Source organism: Malus sylvestris, chromosome 5, assembly GCF_916048215.2.
Source record: "Malus sylvestris chromosome 5, drMalSylv7.2, whole genome shotgun sequence".
NCBI classification, from domain to species: Eukaryota; Viridiplantae; Streptophyta; class Magnoliopsida; order Rosales; family Rosaceae; genus Malus; species Malus sylvestris.
In genome coordinates this window covers 39123372-39147332 of record NC_062264.1, presented here as the reverse complement: position 1 = coordinate 39147332, position 23961 = coordinate 39123372, and the positions used below count along the sequence as shown (strand labels likewise).

The following is a 23961-nucleotide window of genomic DNA, read 5'->3' as shown; positions in this document are numbered from 1 at the left end:
GCCAATCTGGGTAAACCACGTACATCTTGTGCTTTGCTTTCCTATCTCTATCCTTTTACATACTTATCCACACTAATGACCAGAGCAATCTAGCGAAGGTCACAAACTTAAATACTTTCTGTTGCACCAAAGTCCTCACTGATTTTGTGCATCAACAATCCTTAAGTCCTTACCTTTTTGCATTGGTAATGGATGAGTTAACAGGACATATTCAAGATGATATTCCTTGGTGTATGCCTTCGCAGACGATATAGTGTTGATAGATGAAACTCAGGAAGGGGTAAATGCGAAGCTTAACCTTTGGAGAGAAGTGTTGGAATCTATAGGTCTTCGCCTAAGCCGATCAAAGACAGAATATATAGAGTGCAAGTTTAGTGCAAATGGATGCCAAAATGAGTTAGGGGTGAGGACATGAGACACGGAAATGCCAAAGAGTGACCGTTTTCGCTTCCTAGGATTTATCTTGCAAAAGAACGGAGAATTAGATAGAGACCCCGAATGGCACAGAATGTTGGGCGGTGAAGCATCAACACGTACACAAAATGGGTGTAGCAAAGATGAGGATGCTTTGTTGGATGTGTGGGCACACGAGAAAGGATAATATTAGGAATGAGGATATCCGAGGTAAAGTAGGAGTAGCCGAAATTGAAGGAAAGATGAGAGAAAATCGGTTACGGTGGTTTGAACATGTGCAAAGAAGGTCTACTGACACTCCGGTTCGAAGATGTGACTACGGGACAGAGGTTCAGGGCCGAAGGGGTAGAGGAAGACCTAGGAAAACTTTGGAAGAGACCCTAAGAAAAGACCTAGAGTACTTGGATCTAACGGAGGACATGACACGAAACCGAGCGCAATGGCATTCTAGGATTCATATAGCCGACCCCACTTAGTGGGAAAAGGCTTTGTTGTTGTTGTTGTTGTTGCAACCTTTTGCGGTTCAACTCTTTCTCTCATAAGGTGTAGCACTTCTTGGCCTTGTACCGGTACAGAACCTTCTTCTTCTTGCTCGAATTGTTCTCGATTGTCAGGACAACCTTCCCGGGTTCGTTTCTTCGGAGAGTGTTGCGAATTGGGCTTTCGTTAGACCCCATTTTCTTCTTCTTCTGAACAATAATGGTGTACGACCCCTCATCAGTTGGAACAAATTCCTCCTTGTAATTCACTTCCCATCCTAAAACAATCAAGTCCCACAGTAATGTGCTACAAACCTGCTATCAAACACCATTAAAATTATCGATTTATAGAAAAGCTCATGAGGAAAAACAATCTAACAAAACATAAATCAGCGCCATCTTCGGCAGAAAACTCGCTGTCGTTGTCCCTCTTGAAACCACCGTACTGAGCAGGTATCTCCTCAGTTGGAATGTACCTGTTGTGGACAATCACAGCTCATTTGTGTAAGCATCAGATAATATCAAAACATTCCCCTATACTATATACATTGCCTTTTAAGCGGTTCAGATACACCGTCAAGTTCTCTTAGATATTTCAGCGCACATCGTGCCGTTAAATTCAGCAACGTATAAAAAGTCAGGGAAATCACTTACTTGAGAAGGGTTTCAGTGACCTTCGCGGGGCGAGCAACGACGAACTTGCTCTTGGTTCTTTGAGTCAAGAAAGGAGATAGCAATGCATTAAGTGCATAATACCAGAAAGGAACATTTATGAAGATCTGCAGATCATCATAAACCATATAAAACCCGTCAAAATTCTATCCAAGTCATGCTAAATAATCGCAAATAAATTCGATTTCTGAAGCGAAAATGTGAAAGAAGACTTACCTTTTTGGCAACCAACTCATGGTAGTTGTCCTGCAGAAGCCCAACAGCTTGCTTTGTGGCAATCCGGAGCTCCTTCTTCACCGGACCGGGAGAGTTCTTGAGGTCGTTGATCTGAAGCAGAGAAGTGACACCACCAGGCCTCAGATCAAGCTTCTGTACGCTCTTCTCCATCAGCTGGAGCCTCCACCTTAGGAATTGCCCTCCATTCTCCTCATTTCCAAAAGTCATCTGATAGAGCTCCTCGTTGTCGAAAACCCCAAAAATGTTGTAGCAAACGGGGTGGCCTTCACGATCAACGTCGTTCAAGTAAGCGGCAAAGCTCAGATCGGCACAGACATCCTCATCCAAAATCGAATCGATCTTGGACTCCTTCCGCCATTGAAGGGTTTTCTTCAGTATCTCAAAAGACTCATTAACCTTGAACTCCCTAGCCCTTAAGAACTTCAAGAAAACAACATCAATGCCCTCGAAACCCTTACCCAGGAAAAGTGGCACTCCCCAAAGAGAGATATCCTTGTCTACTACTTCACAACCATCTTCCGATTTCTTCACCTCCTCGCCTTCTTCCGCTTCCTTCTCATTCTCTCTAGCTACTTCCTCTGTCTTTTTATCACATACCTCATGTGGTTTCTCTTCCTTTTTCTCATCCTAAAAGGTAAGATTGCGACCCGGGAAGCCCAGTTTTCGACCCAGGACGATAAGATGAGTATGATCTTACGGGCCTTACAGATGTCTGGCCTCCAAATCCTGATGTTAGCACCTGATCTTGCTCTACCTTCGACCTCCCAGCCACTTCGCCCAGCCGATACCCAGTAGCCTGATGCAATAAACCTAATTGACTACTTGTAGTTTTTTTTTTTTTTATGTTCATACATCTTGTATGTACAAGGATAGGACCGATGAAAATTGTGAAAGGTATAGAAGAGCGAAGCAAGAGGCGAAGAAAGCTGTGAGAGAAGCTAAGTTAACGGCTTATGACGATATGTATAAGCGACTAGATACCAAACAAGGGGAGTTGGATATCTATAAACTAGCTAGAGCAAGGGAAAAGAAGACAAGGGACCTAAACCAAGTGAGGTGCATCAAGGATGAGAATGGAAAGGTTCTTGCTACAGAGAACGCGGTCAAAGACAGATGGAGAGGTTATTTTCATAATATTTTCAATGAAAGACATGAAATGAGTACTTCTTTAGGGGAGTTGAGTAACTCAGAAGAGTGTATAAACTACTCATTTTACCGTTGAATCAGGAAGGAAAAAGTGGTTGTAGCTTTGAAAAAAATGAAGCATAGAAAAACAGTGGGCCCAGATGATATACCGATCGAAGTGTGGAAAGTCTTGGGAGAGACAGGTATAGCATGGCTCACTGACCTTTTCAATAGGATTTTGAACACGAAGAAGATGCCAAATCAGTGGCGAAAGAGCACTTTGGTGCCTATCTACAAGAATAAGGGCGACGTACAAAATTGCATGAACTATAGGGGTATTAAGCTAATGAGTCATACAATGAAGCTCTGGGAGAGAGTTATTGAGCATAGATTGAGGCAAGAGACACGGGTTTTGGACAACCAATTCGGGTTCATGCCAGGGCGCTCAACCATGGAGGCAATCTATCTCTTACGAAGATTGATGGAAAGATATAGAGATGGGAAAAAGGATTTACACATGGTCTTTATAGATTTGGAGAAAGCGTATGATAGGGTCCCAAGAGACATTCTTTCGAGGATTTTAGAGAAGAAATGAGTACGAGTAGCATATATCCAAGTTATAAAGGATATGTATGATGGAGCAAAGACTGTCGTAAGAACTCATGAAGGACAAACCGAAAGCTTCCCCATAACTATAGGATTACATCAAGGCTCATCCTTAAGTCCTAACCTTTTTGCGTTGGTAATGGATGAGTTAACAAGACATATTCAAGATGATATTCCTTGGTGTATGCTTTTCGCAGACGATATAGTGTTGATAGATGAAACTCAGGAAGGGGTAAATGTGAAGCTTAACCTTTGGAGAGAAGTGTTGGAATCTAAAGGTCTTCACCTAAGTCGATCAAAGACAGAATATATGGAGTGCAAGTTCAGTGCAAATAGAGGCCAAAATGAGTTAAGGGTAAGGATCGAAGATCAGGAAATACCAAAGAACGACTGCTTTCGCTACCTAGGATCTATATTGCAAAAGAACAGAGAATTAGATGGAGATCTCAACCATATAATACAAGCTGGATGGATGAAGTGGAAGAGTGCATCCGGCGTGTTGTGTAACCGCCGTATGCCACTGAAGCTCAAGGGAAAAGTTTATAGGACGACAATAAGGCCGGCGATGCTGTATGACACAGAATGTTGGGCGGTGAAGCATCAACACATACATAAAATGGGTGTAGCGGAGATGAGGATGCTTCGTTGGATGTGTGGGCACACGAGAAATGATAAGATTAGGAATGAGGATATCCGAGGTAAAGTAGGAGTAGCCGAAATTGAAGGAAAGCTGAGAGAAAATCGGTTACGGTGGTTTGGACATGTGCAAAGAAGGCCTACTAACGCTTCGGTTAGAAGATGCGACTACGGGATAGAGGTTCAGGGCCGAAGGGGTAGAGGAAAACCTAAGAAAACTTTGGAAGAGACTCTAAGAAAAGACTTAAAGTACTTTGATTTAACGGAGGACATGACACAGAACCGAGCGCAATGGCGTTCTAGGATTCATATAGCCGACCCCACTTAGTGGGAAAAGGCTTTGTTGTTGTTGTTGTAGACATCTTGTATGTACATTTTCATATATTTTATAGGATAAATTACATAATAGCCCCTCAGGTTTGAGGTCTATTACAATCTCATACAACATCTTTAAAACATTGCACTTTCATACCTCAAGTACTATTTTATTTCAAAATAATACCTCCGTTACACTTTCCATCCATTGATCCGTTAAGTGCTGACGTGGCTGCCAAATGTGTGCCACGTGGCAAAAATAATAATTTTTTTTTTTTTGAAAAATCTGAATCTTCTTAAAAAAACAAAACAAACAAAAAAAAAAAACCAAAACTTAGAAAACGCAGAACCACCCCCGCAACCTCTCCCTACCCCTCTTCTCCCTCCTAACCACCTCCCTCTCCTCCACTCTCTTCTCCTCCCCTCCCATCCAAAAACCCACCCCACCCCCACCTTCCCCGAGCCTTTTCTCCTCTTCACCCCCACCCTTTTTCTCCCTTCTCTTATCTGTAACCTCACCCACAACATTCCAACATATTCAAATCATGAAATTAAACAACAATTTTCTCAATTCATACACATAAATCCAAGAGTTTGACCTTAGGGACAGCAACCACCATTCCTTGAAGCTCTGGAGTGAGGACGACCTGGCATCCCAGCCTTGAGAACCCTAGCCCTAAAGTTCCTCTTCAGCACGTACTCCTTATCGTAGGACCACGAACCGCAGACCGCAGAGGGAGGTGGCTCGACGACAGGAGCTTGTCGCCGAGGGCAAGGTTCGCGAGAGCTTGTCATCGCCGAAGCTTATCGTCGCGGGGGGGGGGGGAGGGTAGTCGTGCCGCGACGGGAAGGGCCTCTGCGAGGTGGGGTGAGGTGGGTCGTCTAGGAGAGGGGGTGTGTAAGTTTTTGGGTTTTTGTGTGTGGGTGTGTGTGGAGGGGAAGGGGGGTTCAGCTTTTGCTTTTGCTTTTTTTTTTTTTTTTTAAGAAGATTCAAATTTTTCAAAAAATAAAAATAAAAAATTATTATTTTTGCCACATGGCACACATTTGGCAGCCACGTCAGCACTTAACAGATCAATAGATGGAAAATGTAACGGATGTATTATTTTGAAATAAAATAGTACTTGAGGTATGAAAGTGAAATGTTTTAAAGATGTTGTATGAGGTTGTAATAGACCTCAAACATGAGGGGCTACTATGTAATTTACCCTATTTTATAATTAAATACATTTTCTTGGTTTATTAATTATTGTTTATAATTTAATTAAAATATTTAAAAAAAAATTGTAAAAAAAAGAAAAAAAAAAGAGTTTGAGCGACACAAGTACCTGTGTTGCGCAAAGACTTTTGTGCGACACAAGTTACACCTTCGTCGCGCAAAGATCTTTTGCATCATGCAAGTTACACTTTCGTCGTGCAAACCCTAGTTTCACTAGCTTTGCGTGAGACGAAGATTTCATTGGGCTAATTTTCAGGCAACGTTTTTTGACTTTGCGCAAAGAAGGTACATGTGTCGCGCAAACTGTTTTTTGTACTAGTGAATATCTTTCTTCTTTTTTATTTCTTTGGCTGATTAAAACATAGAGTACAATTTTTTATTTTACAAACAATATTAAAGATATCCATTAAAAAAAAACATAACAAACGAGCTAAACAATGACCAAGTCAATCACAATGCTAGTTATAACTATTTCATCTTTAGTGTGGAAGAGTAGGGATACTTTGTTCATTCCTAAAGAAATTACCAGGATCGACCTTGGTCTTCACATTCACCAACCTATCAAAGTTATGCTTGAAGTACTTAATGCCATAAACTCTCCCCTCCAAATAGCTTGACATGCCATTAGCATTATGGTTGATCCCAATGTCAAGATCCTTGTAGTTGTAAAAGGCTTCCCTTGGATTTTTGGAAACAAAAGGAGTCATGTACATGTGGAGCTTTCTTGTCAATTCAATATGATGATCTGATGCCTCGGTCCCCGGTATGTCCCAGTCTGTTGCATACTGAACCTTCCAAAGATTCCCAGCTCTATGAGGAAATGGAGTTGCCGACGCCGATATCTCACTCATTTTTCCGCCGTAGGGGTTAAAGGTCAACCTTGGTTTCTCAAGCTCAATCATTTTCTTAAAAATCCACTTCAAACCAGTTTTTGGAATTGGTTTTTTGACATAGTCTGACTTTCTCTTGAAAAAGCGTCGCACTTGTGTTCTATTAAGCAAAGCTTCAGTAGCTGACCCAGTTGGCAATATCGACCAGAAAAGCATAGATTGAGCCCAGCTCATTTCGGTGCAATCAGATTGCGTCAAACCCAATTCAGGGAAGCTCTTGTCCATGATTGAAAGGAGCCTCTCAGAGTCTCCGAGAAACATGGCAATAAATGAAGCCGTAAAAGTCTTATTGTTTTCTCCACTACTATTTGAACTAGTACCATTTACAACACCCATGGTAAGCCTGATGAACAAGTCATCGTCAAGTTTATCCGCGATATATTGCCAACGGTAGACAATGTCTGTCGCATTTTGTTCCAGGGTTCTCGGAACCTTGAAAACAGTAACTATTTCTGGAACGCGTACAAGATTAATTTTATACGCGATCACAACTCCAAAGCTGGCTCCTCCGCCTCCTGTAATGGCCCAAAAAAGGTCTTCTCCCATCGATTTTCGGTCAAGAAGTTCACCATGCACATTCACAAGTTGTGCATCAACTATGTTGTCAACTGACAAGCCGTACTTTCTCATCATATTACCATATCCACCGCCACTGAAGTGGCCTCCAACGCCAACTGTAGGGCCAACACCAGCGGGAAAGCCATGGGTTTTGCTTTTCTCGGCAATTCTATAGGAAACTTCACCAAGAGTAGCCCCCGCCTGGACCCATGCAGTTTCGGATTTGATGTCTACGTGGATGGACCGAAGATTAAACATGTCGAGGATGAAGAATGGAACTACAGCCACGTACGATACACCCTCGTAATCATGGCCTCCACTTCTAATCTTCATTTGCAAGTTATGGATCTGGGCACAAACAACGGATATTTGCACGTGGGACTCATGCAATGCAGTGAGGATGAGGAAGGGTTTTCGGGTTGTAGATGTGTTGAATCGGAGGTTTTGGATGTAAAATTCCAAAACGGATGAGTAGGAAGCATTTTTGGGAGAGTAAATTGCTGGGGCAATTGGGTGAGAAGGTTGGGAATGGTTTAGAAGGCAATGAACAAAGTTCTCAGGATCAGCTGAAGCTGAAGTTGCCCATGAAGTAGATAGAACCAAAAGAACTGAAAGCTGTAAGATATGTGGAAGCCTTGGAATTGCCATTTGTAGCATATATTTTGAATGGAAATTGTTCTTAGTTTGTATGTATATGGCCTATCTCTAGATGTAGGTAGGTATTTATAAGGGAGTTTTAACGAAATATTTCCGATACTGTTAACTTTTAACGAAAATGACATTTTTACTCCAAAAAGTCACTTATGATACTATTCACTTACAACATTTTTTTATCATTTTGATTAAAACTCAAAGTTTTCAAGTTATTTTCATTAGTTTTGAATATGGGTTTGACCAAGACAATTCCCAAATTAAGAATAGATTAGGAATTATACACAAGTCACCTCCCCCATTTTGGCTTGTCGTCTGTAGAAAATTCAAAGCAAAAAATAAATATTTAATTATTTCTATGATCATATTAGTACAAAATTAACGCTGTATAACTTGCAACTACATCTACATATATGCAATATTATATGTTTTTACATGCTTTCGTAATTTGGAGGAAAATAATTAAGTGGCATGCGGAAGGGTTAGATTTCATGGTAAGAAACAAGCTTGGGGTTGTGCAGATTTATGCAGTTTTTGTAGAGCCAAAAATAATCACAAGACGACACGTGGATTTTTGGATAAAAGAGGACAAAAATACCCTTGAGGTACAACGGGATTCCTACGCGCAAGCAGCAGGCAATCATCCTTCAACCAAATCAAAAGTGCCGAAAAATAGGTAACAAGTTCAAAGTTATTTCATTCATCCTCATCCTATATTTTCAACAAGGTAATTATTTCATAACCTTCAAAACATCCCATATAAATTACATAACCCCCAAAATATTTATTCCAAAAATGTGTTGATTAACCAATTAATGGATTAATTGCCTAATTAATCCATTAAATCACACATAAACCATAAGTTACACCCTATCCCTATAAATAGGCTCCCATTTTCACCAAAATATCATTCCAAGATACTTGCAACGTTCTCAATACTCTCCAAACACTTTTCTCTCTAAATTCTAACTTTGGCATCGGAGGTTATTCGGCCAAAGCCCCTTCCCCCATTCATCGTGGGCGCGTGAGACTCTTGGTCTTGACCCAAAGGTGTTAATTGTTTTGTAGGTGCAATTTTGTCCAAGATCAAGGAGGAAGAAATTTGCATCCACAAATTGGTGCTTTCATTGAGAGAAGAAATCCACACTCGTAGAAGACTCTCGCATAAAAAAGGTTTTTCTCTATTTTCTAGTCTATTTGTATTTTTTCGCACGTTCTTATTATTAGAATTTTTTTATTTGCAAAGATTCTTTGATAAAACGTAAAAGAATAATACAATGGCTAGAAAATTAGAAAATTCCACAAGTGAAAATTTCAATATTCAAAAAATGGGACCACGGCGATCCATGAGGCTAAATGTGATCATAGGAGCGGCACCATCGTTACGGGGCTCCACCATGGCAACCACCGCGGTAGCCACCACGGTCACCACTACCCGCGACGAGGTCTATGGCACCGTTACCACAGCTTGATAGGATTAAAAGCACACCACAAAGTAGCACACCACAAAGTAGCACACAAATGTCCTATTGATTTTCCTTATTAACAATAAGATTTGTCAATTGTAGCATATGAAAATAAGGGTCTTTCCGGCAGAAGATTGTTTTATCTAACTACTTAAAATGTCACAAAAACTAGTTGATGTTCATACTGACCAACCACAGAAAAATAATTATTAGACCAACTTACACTTATCTAAATTCTACGAAATTTTACATGAAGACACTAGACACACAGAGCTATGATCACACAAATGTTTGCGATTTTTGGAGTTCATTTGCTATTTAAATTAAATCGAACAAAAACAAGACAGAAACAAATTTTAAATAGTTCACAAATTAAAAAAAAAAACGAGTTAGGGGAATTGCTATCCACCACCAAATAATCATGCAAGCATGTTATGTTTCATTCAAATTCCTTTTATTTCCGAATGAAGATGCTCAAGTTGGCTCAATGTTAGAACTCAACCTATTACTCTTTCTTATGTAGTATGTTAAGAGAATGGCGTTTTCAACTTAACTTAGTCCCTAGCATGCAATCTAGAATGACATGTTCATAGATTTAACAAGTATAAATCATTAAGAACGAAAAGAGTTTGAGTCATCACAAGGCATCGTAAGTACTGGCGTTGTTTTACTTATCCTAAAAATTGGTTCACATGTTAATCGCAATTAACAAGTACTACTCCAGAACATATGTAGGTCCTCATTCGACAAGGGTAGGCACACACATATTCATAGCATTAGAATCCTAGATATGCTTACTATGTATGCATCCATAGAAAACAAATAAAGAATTCATCAATGAGACAAGTAGTGAACCAATTTTCATCCATTCATAAAAGTAATTCATACGAAATGTCATAACAAACTTGCAATCATATTTGGGGCTTCAAAACAGCCCCTAACTACTAAAAATTTAGCTACACACAATCCTTAAGTTAAAACAAAAGATAGACATGAGTTTGAGAAGATAGAACCGAAAGAAATCGACTGAGGCCTCCTCCTTTTTTCCTTCCTTCCCCAATGCTACTTTTAAACCAATTCTTGTTGCATTATTTTCTTCCCCTTAACTCACCCACTAATAGCCATTTAGTGATGACAATAAGTGAGAGGAAATGGTAAAACAATTGTAACTCTTTGGGTATCCTTTATGCCAATTACTCCCTCTTAATCCTCATCTTTAATTCCATTCCCTTTTATATTTGAATAAGTGTCAGCTGACTTGTTCTTGGCTGCATCAGTTTTGGCTGCTAGATTTATTGGGTTTATTGCTTTCATTGCAGTTACGAACTGCTCAGCCTCTTGGTACCCTTTCAGTGTTAAAACAGCCATAACTTCTCCTAGAAAAATGATATTAACAATCCGCGAATTGCTCCAGAAAATAGACATTTGTAGCTTTCCAGGCATATAAGGATCATTCTCTAATTCATTTTGAGCTGTTCACAACTTGCTTCCAAAGTCAGCTGACCTGCACAGGCAGTTTTGACGAATTTGTTACTTAAAATCCAACTTGTGCTATTTTTCTTTTCTTTGCTTGACAAATCCTAGAAAACACAAAAACAAAGTAAATAGCTCAAAAATATAAGGAACTAACTAAGAAAAGACAAGTGAATTTGATGTAAAGTATATATAAATATAAGCTTATCACAGCCCGAGCCGTGCCATCCAAGGCTCATGGCACCAAGGCCACAGCCCAAGCCATGTCACTCCAAGCCCAACGCGAACTCAACATGTTGCCAATCCGAGCCCAAGCCTCGCACCCATGTGCATCACACTCTGAGCAACCTACTCCCGTGGAGCAGCCCACTCTCTTGGCCCAACCTGCTCCCGCCGAGCAGCCCACTCTCACGGCCCAGCCTACTCCCGCCAAACAGCCCACTATCATGGCCCAGCCTGCTCCAGCTGAACAACCCACTTCTGTGGCCCAGCCTGCTTCAGCCGAGCAGTCTACTCTCATGGTCCAACCTGCTTTCGCGGCCTAGTCTGCTCCTGTGGCCTTCCAAGTAGCCCAAATCGATCCAAGATTAGTTCAACCGTCTTGGTTTTAAATTTTCAGACCGACGATCAAACCGGGAGCATTTTCACCACATTCTTCTTCGGATTTAACATTTCCCAACTCAAATCTCACGCCCGGAGTCTACCACACTTCCACTGCTCAAGAAGACGCATTCACCCCAATGTCATCAAGCCAACTATCATCGCTCTACTACCAAGCATTGAGCAGAACAGTAAGGAGATGGCCACAAGCTTAGATCTGGCAGAGGAGAAGCGCGAGCAGACCATCGCCTGTATCTCAGCTTACCAACAACTCATTTCCAGCTACAACAAAAGGGCCAAGATCCGGCAGTTCCAGCCCAAATATCTAGTCCTAAGAAAAGTCTTTATCACTGCCCGCAGAGAAGGCTCCAAAAATATCGATCCCATCTGGGAAGGTCCGTACAAGATCAGCAGAGTAGGTGTCAAGAGTAATTACACCCTCGCCACCATGAAACGATAAAAAGATCGAAAAGCAGTGGAGCGCCTACAATATGAAGAAGTACCATGTGTGACCTCCCGTTACATCAAAACCCGAAGACTCAAGAAGCTCGATGGGCATCACCTCACAAGCCGATGACTATCTAGTTGTTATGCAATTCCTACCTTAAAGCTAAGTTCTCGTTCGTTTCACTCGTTTTTAATGAGGAATTCAAAAGTAATCACAACTTAGCTCAGCCGCATGCTTACAACAACTGATCTCTCATGCACTTCAAAAGAAGACTGTGCCCTTCTTAGGGACTCATCGCAGGAATTGCGCCCCCTGAGAGACCAACCATGTTCTCCAGTGCGAGAGGGTAAACTAATTACTCTCCAATGCGATAGGGTAAACCAATTCCCCAACACCCATATGGGTCAGCTCTCCAAGACGAAAGGATAAACTTTACACTCTGAATATCCAGACGTGGATGAGCCTGGCTGTCCTAGTATAACTAGATGCACGATGGCTTGCGTTGGGATTCCTAGAAGTAGCCACAATGATTTTTTTCAAGACTTAGCTAACTGAAGGATTTTAGGTCTCTTGGCTTAATCCGTGGGGAACCAGGCCCTAGAGACGAATGGGGCACATTACGCAGTACGCCCTACAGACGGCTGCCTTGGAACCCTAAAGCTGCTACCGAGTGCACTAAGGTAGCCTACGGTTTTCGAAAGACTGTCTACGGCTTGCCTTTCGAGTAGTAAAACTGCCGAAATGCTACGTAGTCGATAAGCTTCACCCCTGCCAAGCGTGGAACAACCTACACCAAGTCCTAAAGTGTTGTGATACTTGCTACGCAACCTACAGAATTGGAGAAAGCCGTGGTTTCGCTGACTTGTCTGCTTCTGTAAGTAAGGCATCCGGCTACCAACCCTATGGCTAACAACTTGGCAAAGTTTTACACCAACATCTACGGCTGCATAGGCTACGCGAGCTTGTCTGCTTATAAAAAAGTAGCATGCCTGCCACTGGTCTATCAAGTCTAAAGGTTAGGGCATGAACAAAAGAAGCGAAGATGAAGAAAAGTGAAAGAAGCATGTTTATAAACAATTAGCAAAGGCCGAATGAGTTCAAGCAAAACAAAAGCTACAAGGAAAAACAAATAAAATCCTAAAGGCTACCTATAATACTACAGCAGCTTGGACATCCCACGACTACTCGGTCGCCACACCTTCAGCAGCCGCGATGCTCTTAGCAGCAGCATCATCCGGCGCTTCTCCCCCGGCTGCCCCAGTCTGGGCACTAACTTCTCCAACTACTTCACCAATGGAAGCCTCAAAAGTAAAAGCAAGCAAGTCTTCAAGAGAAATAGAGAAGGTCTTGAAACCTCAAGCTCATCCTTCTCACCCTTCAGCTGCTCATTCTTTTCAAGCAAACCAACACGGACACGCTGCAACTCATCCACTTCCTTCTTCGAACTTTCATTGATCTTCAGTACACCTTGAAGTTCCAACACTTGGGGTTCAAGCCTATCAATGACCTTCTTAAAGTGGATCACTTGATTATAAGCTGCAATCGACTCTTCCTCCTTTGCATAAGCAGCGAAACGAAGCTTAGAAACTGTAAACTCAAGATCTTGAATCGGAGGTATGTAATATCCAATCTCCTTCTTTGCACTTTCATACTTAACTTGGATCGCATCAAGCTTAGTCTTCAAGTCAACAATATCTTGGCGAACGGTCTCAAGCTGCAGAGAAGTGGGGGCAAAAATATTAGACCCCTTCAAAGCAACAAGCTCAGAATCCAACCTCTTGATCTCCTCGGCTGAGGAATAAGCTTCAGCTGCCATAGTATTCGCCACCTCCTTGGCAGCCTTACTATATATGCATCATAGCAAGCAGAGTAGTCCTTCTATATTGGGTCGTATGCTTCCCAAAGGAACTTGGGCAAACAACCTTTCTACTGCCATCAACAAACTTGGCACAAGCGTCCATGTCTTCAAACATATCTAGTTTCAAAAGCACATAGATCTCAGCAGCCTCCCCAGAAGCAGGCTTAGTAGATTTCTCACAGCTGCCCACGCAAGTAGTCTCTTCCTTCCTAGCAGGCGAATCAGTCTCAGCAGCAAAGGGAGTGGGCCTTGGCGCCACTTTAGCAGTAGAGTCCACCTTATCACTATTCATAGTAGCAAGCCTCTCCAAAGGTGAACCAGACTTAGCTCCCAACAGACATCTTGGTACAGACTTCGACACTGGGGGCATGATAGGACCTTTATGCTGAGCAATCTTATCAGCAATCGTACTAGCCATTCTCGACATGGCAGGCGCCACAGGCTCAGATCTAGCAGCCTCATTTTTTTCTTCCCATTGGAAGAAGTTATGTCCATCACAAGCATCTCGGCAGCAGGCAGACCCTCATGAGCAGCGGATGAAGTCTTTAATTTTTCTCGACCAGCATCTCTTGAGCAGGCGGAGAAGATCTCTTCTTTCCATTTTCATTCATAGTAGGCTCCACGATAGCGATTAGACGAGCCAATGCATCCGCCTTGATCCTCTTCACCTCCTCTTTCGGGAGCAGCCCACATTTCTCTCTGCAAAAAAAAACTAAGCAGCCAATGCCATTCACGGTACTCAACTGAGGAGCTCAACCCAGCATTCTAGCAGGCAGGAGGCTTGCATGCCCAACATTCCAGCAACCCATGAGGCCCACGACCTCCTCATTTCTTTCAGTCGCCAACCTGGCCCGAGTAAGGTCCAAAAGCCCAAATGACATGAGCCATGTGGATCACCTAGCACTACGCCCCAGCGCCACAATCCGCGGCCCCGGCCGCACAAGTTGCCCTTTGCTCTAGCCAAGCCAAACAGCCCAAGCAGTGGCCCTTGCCACGACGCATCTTCGACCCATGCCGAGCCGACTCCTAGCCCCTGCCAGCCGACTTGCCGCACCATCCCGACGGCTGCCCCGCAATAACACTATCCAAGAAGAAGACAAGAAAAAATTAAATTTTTCTTACATCGGTGCGGCACGGAGAAGACGAAGAAATCAACGAAAAATTGTCCTTTGCACGGGCAAGATGTAGAAGATTGCTAGAGGAGGGGGAACAAATATCCTCTAAGCTCTCTCTCTTTTGTAAGGTAGAATAAATCGCTCTCCAAAGTTGATTTAATAACCCACTTAAGGTGGACTTAAATAGGCTTTGAGATAAATTTATTTCCCTTTCCTAAAAGGACCTAATTTCCTATTAAAGAGAGAATCTACATCAAAATAGGAAGCAGTCCTACGTTTCCTAAAGTAAGATGATCTCTACACCTGCTGTCATTTCCTACGAATAGCCCAACAAGTGTGGGGGCATTTGTGGAGCCAAAAATAATCACAAGGTGACACGTGGATTTTTGGACAAAAGAGGACAAAAATACCCTTGAGGTACAACGGGATTCCTACACGCGAGCAGCGGGCAATCATCTTTCAACCAAATAAAAAGTGCCCAAAATAGGTAACAAGTTCAAAGTTATTTCATCCTTCCTCATCCTATATTTTCCACAAGGTAATTATTTCATAACCTTCAAAACATCCCATATGAATTACATAACCCCCAAAATATTTATTCCAAAAATGTGTTGATTAACCAATTAATGGATTAATTGCCTAATTAATCTATTAAATCACACATTAAACCATAAGTTATACCCTATCCCTATAAATAGGCTCCCATTTTCACCAAAAGATCATTCCAAGACACTTACAAAGTTCTCAATATTCTCCAAACATTTTTCTCTCTAAATTCTAACTTTGGCATCGGAGGTTCTTTGGCCAAAGCCCCCCTCCCCCATTCATCGTAGGCGCATGAGGCTCTTGGCCTTGACCCTAAGGTGTTAATTGTTTTGTAGATGCAATTTTGCCCACGATCAAGGAGGAAGAAATTTGCATCCACAGTTTCCTTTGGCTTTTGGTGTTAATTGTTTTGTAGATGCAATTTTGTCCAAGATCAAGGAGGAAGAAATTTGCATCCACAATTTCCTTTGGCTTTTGATGTAAACTTCAAGTTTACCTGTCTTTATTTTCTTGTTGCTTTTCCTTTGTCTTGGATGAATATCCATCTTGGTTTTTCCTACTGCACAATAAAAACACAGCCATAAGGACAAGAGTGGAAGGTCCAGATCTTTTCCTCAATATAATCACCATTCGAAGTCAAGTGCTTACATGCACATATTCATGTGCTGGGCCTTGTATTCTGTGGAGGATTTTAACCAGATTACTGATGGAGAGAGGCTCACTGACATTTCATTAATCTGGGTTCATGTCAACGAATGCTAATGAGATGATAATGCTAAGTGAAACACGTTGCTTAAAACTCAAACGCTGCGTCACGCAAAATCAAATCAAATCAAATCATGCTTAATTGCTAAATAAACAATCTCAAAATAAAATATAAATTAATTATTAGTAAATAATTCAATCCCTATATTCCATCAAATAAAAAAAATGATAATCTAAGTCCTCTGGTTGAATTGGTAAACATGTCCAACACTCAAGTTCGAGACTACTCTCTGCTAATTAGTACTTTTTTTTTCTATTTTTTTTCTTAAAGAATGAATGATCACCTGGGAACATCTCAAATATTATTGCGTGTAAATTGAATTTCAAACTGCTGTGCATTATTTCTGGGAGCTAGTTGACAATACACGCAAAAGAAAATAATAATAAAACCTTTTATTGCTCTTACTATTTTTTTTAGAAAAACTAACGAAAAGTCCAAAAAACTTATCTTTTAATGAAAAGTCTTTTTTAAAGGTATAGTGAATAGTACCAAGAAAATGTATAAATGTGGTTTTTCGTTAAAAGTAAACAGTACCGAGAGTGTTTTGTTAAAACTCCTTTTTTTTTTTTTTTGTGGTAAGAAAAGTTCGGGGAGAGGGGATGTCATCCCATTCCAAGATCAGGCACACAATAAGTCTTTTTTGTGAACTTACAGAATGAGTCTTAGCTCATTTTTTAGTTTTTACATATCGTCCACTAAGGGGATTTGTGGGCAACGAAACTCAAACATAAACTTTGATCTAGCAAAAATAACAATCCTTACCAGCTCGACTAACCCTCGTTGACTTATTGCTCTTTTTATTTTGATATCAAGGTACGTATACATGAGAGCATGCAGACATCACCAGATAACCCATAAATTTGATTTAATGTGATATGTGGCCATGCACGATGGAGTGGTGTATGTGGAGACACAAATCCTCAATGTTTGTGGTAAACTCTTTTGTGTTTGTGGTGAGGACGAAATCTTTGTGGCTGCCGAAAATGACTGCATCCTCAGCGTTAGTTTTTCAATAAATGTAGCCAGAGACTACCTCAAACTTTATATCGTGCAGAAGGCTTCAATCAAACTTTATATAGTGCATAAGACATTTTTGAATCACGACGTGCAGCGTGTAATTTACATGTTTTAAATGTATTTATTAATGTAGATGGAAATGAATAATAAATACATTTAATAAAAACAGTTTTTTAACTAATCAAAGCAGCTGAATCCATATTAATAAAAACAGTATTTCAATTTTCATCTACATTTCCTTGAATTTACATTAAGATTAGAAAAAATAATATTTAATAAACAACTGATTGTTAGCCCATTGTGAGGCTAAGCCCACTCCCTCCCCTTAGTGTAGATGACATCGTTTGTTAAAAAAAATGATCATTTGACAACTAATTGAATCACATTATTACGCATGTGTGAGAGATTTTTTTTATAATTGGCACTACACACCTCTTAAGTGTTTAAAAATTGAGATTTAATAAACAACCGCGTGAAAATGCATTATTTGAATTACAGCGTGCTACGCGCGACTTAGACATTTTGAAATGTATTCATATGCGTGAATTGCTTCAATATTTTTTTATTTCGTTAATTTCTTTTTTTTATCACCGTCTCTACGCACCTCTTAAGATGTTTTGAACACAACATTCATGATTTTTCTTATTTTTCTTCCCCAGGACACCATCAACTTTGTCATTTGTTTATTCTTTTCTCTTTTCCTTTTCATTTTTTATTCTTTTCTCTCTCCCCATTTATATTTATATTATATTATATGATGACTAAATTACCAACTTACCCTTGCATGATTTGATGTATTATTTTGGGCAGGTTTTGATTTTTTTTTTGTTGAGGGGCAGTTTGGTCCAATTATTGTTGTCGAAGCCGGTGACACCAAATTGAGCCTCCGACTTTATATATAGATATGGAAAATTGTATGAAATGGAATTTTCCACCATGTAACTTTTTTCCACAACAAAATAATTTCATCTCTCTAGATTTGAACATGAATAATAAACAACAGAGGTACTGGCTGATTTCTCTTCTCCTCATCTGAACTTGTAAAGAGTTGTCAATTTTTTTTTCTATATTTTGAATTTAGCTTACCCATGAAGTTTTATAATTGGTCAACTTCCCTCTTTAATTTTAATTTTAGCCGATTATTCTACTGAACTTTTATAATTGGTCATTTTCACCTCTCACTTTAACTTCCTTCCTAAAATTCAAACAAAAAGTGTACGTTGAACTAGCGGAAGAGAAGAAAAAGAAAAAAACAAGATGTTGTCCATATTAGCTTGTCCAAGAAACACATACATATAACATACAACAAAAACAAGAAACAAACATGCGATGTAAATATGTGCTACATAAACTACTTTTGTTCAATCTTAATATAATGAGAATACCTCAAAGACTCAAACAATTAACTCAAAAGCTCAACAAACACAAACAATCTATCTTAAAGAGTAATGCTAGGGATTCCAAAATTTTAAACCAAATGATGTGGTAGTCGATGATTGGATTATTATTTAAGTGCGGATTAACGTTCTTATTTCTAATTGATGACACACCATTTGGTTTGCAAATTTAGTTTAAAATTTTGGTCTTCCTAGTATTATTTAAACGGTTACAATTAAATCACGTTAACATCTTATATTGATTTTCATAAAAAAATAAAGACAAAAAAGAAAATGTGAGAAGGAGCACGAGAAAGAGAGAGAATTAGGAGATAAGAGAATCATATTCCTAAAATTATATGTCCCTGTCGTAAGAACATAATAGTTTTCCTTTTTATGGGTGATTGATTTGCTATCCAACTATAGTGAAGTTTTTGTCTTACTGATCCAAGGGCTAAGGGTTGAGAGGTGCTTACCAAAAAAATATCAGTAAACGGACAAGGACACATCGTTCAACTCTAGCTTAACCTTAATTTTGGTATACACCACTGATGGCAATTTAACTAATTAACTAGTTACGCTCAAGCATGTTTAATAATTTATTAAGTATTTTATTGGCGCACAAAACAGACAAGCCATGCTAACGTCCTGCATGGGATAATGTACTTAGCAAAATTGTGGGACAAAATTAACTGAGTGTCATGTCTATATCTAGAATAGTATTCAATCTCAGTCGCAGTAAATGAAGGGACCCTCATTACACATAATAATCAAGGACTTCTCATGACACGTATTAATCAATCTCATACGTACAATATTATTGAGGTTTTTTTTCTTTTCGCTGGGGAAAGTTATTTAGGTATTTTGTTTCCTTTCCTATCAATATTTACTTCAGTTTTTTATTCTCACAAAGTTTCATGTTTATAATTCGAACTGTTCATATTATAAATCATTTTGTAAAGATTATTTGTATAAAAAAAATCAACTAAAATTAAGGTTATTAGATCAATCAATTATAGCAAATAGATAAACAGTTTGTAATTTTTTTATTCAATCCATTCATCATTTTTATACAGTTTAATGATGAAAAAATCTCATATTTAATTGATATTTTTTTTGTAAAAATTATTTTTACAGAATGATTTATAATCTTAACGATTCTGATCATAAATATGAATTTCCATGAATCTGTTGCATGGTGAATTGAGGAGCGACCTCTCCTCCTTCGTTGAGGAACCAAGTTAATTCCTTTAACTTTTATGCGTCAGCAAGTAGATTAACCTTCTTTGACTTGGAAAATTCAAACCATGGAGAAAATAAGTACACTCTGCATGACAAACCATGTGTTTTGAAAAGTCATCAGAAGGAATAAAGCAATATTGCGACTATAATCTTGTGTTTTGAAAAGTCATTAGAAGGAACAAAACAATATTGCGACTATAATCAAGTATTTATTACACATCCGATGTCGCTCTGGGCCGATTGATGCATGGATGCAACTAATCAGAAGGCGTTTGATTCACAGAAAAATGAGTTTAGGGACGAGAAATTTAGATTTGGGAAATAGTTGTCTAGCTCGTAAGAAAATACAGAGGAAAATGAAGCCCTTCTTTCACCATAAGTTTCAATAAGTGATGCTGGTTAAGTAGTACAACCAAACAAGTCCCTTTCTCTCGAATTGATCAATGGCCACGAGTAATTAAAGACAGGACTCCATTAACTGTTAGATATTCTTTTGGAACTTTGGAAGTTTCAACAATCATACGTTGGGTTCAACTTGCATGATCCTAATCACTTGTATGTTGTAACTTGAAACTGTAACAAAATGTCAATTTGGTAAATTGTTGAGTTTGTATAAGAGTATCTGCAGAGGAGATATCAAAATGTCCACATAAGCTATAACAATAAAAATGACAGCCACTAATTGTTTCCAACCGAAATGTCAAATCCTATGTGGCATGACATGGAATGACAGCTAAGGGGGTGAGAGCAACTTCAAGTATTTTTAATTAATTATTAATGTCTTTAATTAATTTTTAATAGATGAGTCATTTGTTATAATAAATGTTATTGTTGAACGGTGCAATATGTTTGTATTATGTGTCTTTCTTTTTTTTTTAATACACGATTCCTTTAAATTTAATCAACGCATGCCTCTTTCTGTTTGTATACTGCCTCTTTCAATTTAATCAACCATATTCCTTTCAATTTAACATACGGTGCTTTCAAAACTTCATACTGTGAACTATTTTGTTGGGTTATTTGTCACAATGAATTATTAAGAATTTTTATCATGAATTATTTCTATATGTAAAATTTTTGTTGGGTTTCAAAGCAATTAATATGATATTTTTTTATCATGAATTATTTATATATGTACGATTTAAAATATAAAACTGAAATTAAGAAAAGAAAATAATGTAATAAAATAATAGTTTAATTTGACATATCGGGTGAAGAGTGAAATATTAAAATATGTCAAAATGCCACATATATAGGTTGTCAAATTTAAATTTTATGTTTAAAATTTGAAATCTCCTTTGGAGATGGTCTAAGCATTCAAATAAATATCATGAAAACTAAGAAGTTAGAATAAATTAATTTGTCAAATACTAACATTACGGTTTAGTCTTCACGACTTACAAGTGCAAGTTATTTTCTTGTGGTTTTTCTTTGAGCTTGAAGCATCGTACTTTTTTTTTTATGCGAAGTTTTATACTGTCATTCTTGCTGTGGAATTGGCTCACGCGCAGGATTGACAAAATTTATATCTTGAAAGTTACTCTTCTATAGCGTGATATCTTGTTTTGCTTATGGTTCTTTTTCTCCTCCTTGGTCGCTCCAAACATGTATTTCTCAATTACAAAACATGATATTCCGTTTTTGTTTTGTGGATTGTCTTGCAGGTTCTTATCTTTTAGGTTTTATTTTAGAGGGGTTTGGTCCTTTGCCCACCCCCTCTTTTCCTTGTATTTTCTTTTTCAAGAGAGGTAAAGTCTATGTCCCCCTCTTTTTCTTGTACTTTCTTTTTCAAGAGAGGTAAGGTGTATGTCTTCCCCCTCTTTTCTTGTATTTTGTTTTCTTGCTTTATGAGGGGTAATGTTTATGTCCCCACTGACTAGGTGTAACTTTATATATATTAATAAATTTCTTTCGCACCATCGAAATTTAAAAAATAAAATAAATGACGAAATGATGTTTAATTTGTGCGATTTAGCCAAAATTCTCATCATAAATTATGATAGAGTAGACAATTTTATAAGAGGTTAAATTGTTTGCACCGCATTGTTGCCACTCTTTCATACGATTTTTTTTCAATGGAACCTAAACTCTAAACTTTTTTTCATTCTGGGATGCGAGTAAAAAGAAGGGATAGGTCTAATATATTAGGGGTGGGCAAACGGGTAGAGGACCCAGGGGTTAGGGTAGGTAATCACAGTTCGGGGCGGGTACGAATCGGGGCGGGGCAGGGCGGGTCCAAATCTTCAAACCCACAGGGCTCGGGATAGGCCTGTTTCTATAATGCAATGGATGGACCCGCATGTCAGCCCTACTCAGTTACTTTTGAATTTGGACAATTGATTTCCAGATCATCGGTCCAGGTTTTTACACTTTAAAATTTTTTTTAAAATGGAAAAAAAAAACCAGAAATGTTATGGTGGATCACGTGTCGCATTTTGGACTGTTTGTTTTAAAGTTTTTTTTTATAATCCAACGGTTCAGATTAATTAAGTTAATAAAAAATATTAAAGATCCAAAAAAATTTTTAAAAAATTATAATTTTTTTTTCTATAAATACCTTATCATTTTCTCCCACTTTACGCCATATTTCAATATTTTTAACGATTCTAAACAATTAAGACATGTCGCGCGACGAAATTGGTTAAAAATCTTATCGTAATCTATCTACAAAAATTTTACTTTCGGATAATGACTCATGGCGTGACGAGATTGGTTAAAAATTCTAATCGAAATTTAAAATTATTTTTTAAAATAAAAAATAATAATATTTTATTGCCTATTGCCTATTGCCATGGCTATTCAGTTTAGGAGTGGATATGCAAAAGACAATTACTGTTCATTAAAGGCAATTACTATTCAGTATAGGGGATTCAATTGCCAATTGTCATGGGGGGCCTTCCTACACTTGAAGTGCTCTTACAAGTTCGAGAAGCAAATCAACAAATACCTCAAAACAATATAAAGGCACGTACAAATTTGCAGTTAGTCAAGTTTTTTCTAATAGTCAATCATTTTCTAAATTGTACCAAAATTGGTTCATTACATATGGGATCGATGGTGGGATTCAACACAGTTCAAGTGGTGAGGTTGTCATTGTAGACTAGAATTCTATAGCAGCAGACGCGCACCCAGTGTGAAAAGTATCTCGGTTGCAGCCTTTGTATACTTCTTGTATGATCCTATTTTGGTCTACATATTAGACCTTCATGATGTGCAATCCTTTTCTATTTTTTAAAGACCAACTAAGGGCTTTGCCACAACAATTCATTCTTTTCAAGGTCGAGAATACTTACAAAGACATGATACACACACACACACATATTTATATATATGTATGTATTGAAACAAGAGAAGAAGAAAAAAAGAGAGAAAATAAACCTAATCTTTCTAATCTTAATGTTTTTGAGAATTGAAAGGGATAAGTTTATTCATGACTAGTACGTTTAATTTCTTCAGTTTCATCAAAATTTAAAAGTTGTCATTCATTTCTTACTTCAATATACATTTAATCGCTTTAAGATACATTAAATTACTGAGTTAGGCAAAGCCACCCTTTGGCTAGAGTAGGCTCCATCCCAGTGCAATATTCTACTAAACTTTTATAATTGATCATTTTTCCCTCTCACTTTAACTTCCTTCCTAAATTCAAACAAAAAGTATACGTTGAACTAGCGGAAGAGAAGAAAAAGAAAAAAAAATGTTGTCCATACTAGCTTGTCCAACAAACACATACATATAACATACAACAAAAATAAGAAACGAACATGCGATGTAAATATGTGCTACATAAACTACTTAAGTTCAATCTTAATATAATGAGAATACCTTGAAGACTCAAACAATTAACTCAAAAGCTCAACAAACACAAACAATCTATCTTAAAGAGAAATGCTAAGGAGACAAAAAATTTAAACCAAATGATGTGGTTGTTGATGATTGGATTATTACTTAAGTGCGGATTAACGTTCTTATTTCTTATTGATGACACACCATTTAGTTTGCAAATTTAGTTTAAAATTTTGGTCTTCCTAGTATTATTCTATCTTAATACATAAGGCATTAAAATTATGGAGTATGATTTTCTCCCCTCCCAATCTCTCTCCCCTTCCATTCCCTCTTATTTAAACGGTTTACGATTAAACCATGTTAACATCTTATATTGATTTTTATAAAGAGAGAAAGATAAAAAAGAAATGTGAAAGGAAGCGCGAGAAAGAGAGAGAATTAGGGGATAAGAGAATCATATTCCTAA

General features: G+C 38.4%; 2 protein-coding genes across 2 annotated transcripts in view; both read right to left on the bottom strand.

Annotated features, from left to right (window-relative positions):
- Positions 1 to 925: 925 nt before the first annotated feature.
- LOC126624173 (patellin-4-like) overlaps positions 926 to 23961 on the bottom strand; it is a 29663-nt gene continuing 6627 nt past the window's right edge. The window contains exon 5 of the mRNA XM_050293209.1: positions 926 to 1034. Within this exon, the coding sequence (XP_050149166.1) occupies positions 951 to 1034 (84 nt within the window). The 3' untranslated portion in view covers positions 926 to 950. The remainder of the gene's footprint in view (positions 1035 to 23961) is intronic.
- LOC126624172 (berberine bridge enzyme-like 8) lies at positions 6000 to 7829 on the bottom strand. Its single transcript, XM_050293208.1, has one exon. The coding sequence runs from the start codon at positions 7806 to 7808 to the stop codon at positions 6183 to 6185; it is 1626 nt and encodes a 541-aa protein (XP_050149165.1). The 5' UTR covers positions 7809 to 7829; the 3' UTR covers positions 6000 to 6182.

Excerpts from the sequence above, each read along its gene's own strand:
- LOC126624172 (XM_050293208.1), bottom strand. The coding sequence starts at position 7,808 with ATGCTACAAATGGCAATTCCAAGGCTTCCACATATCTTACAGCTTTCA.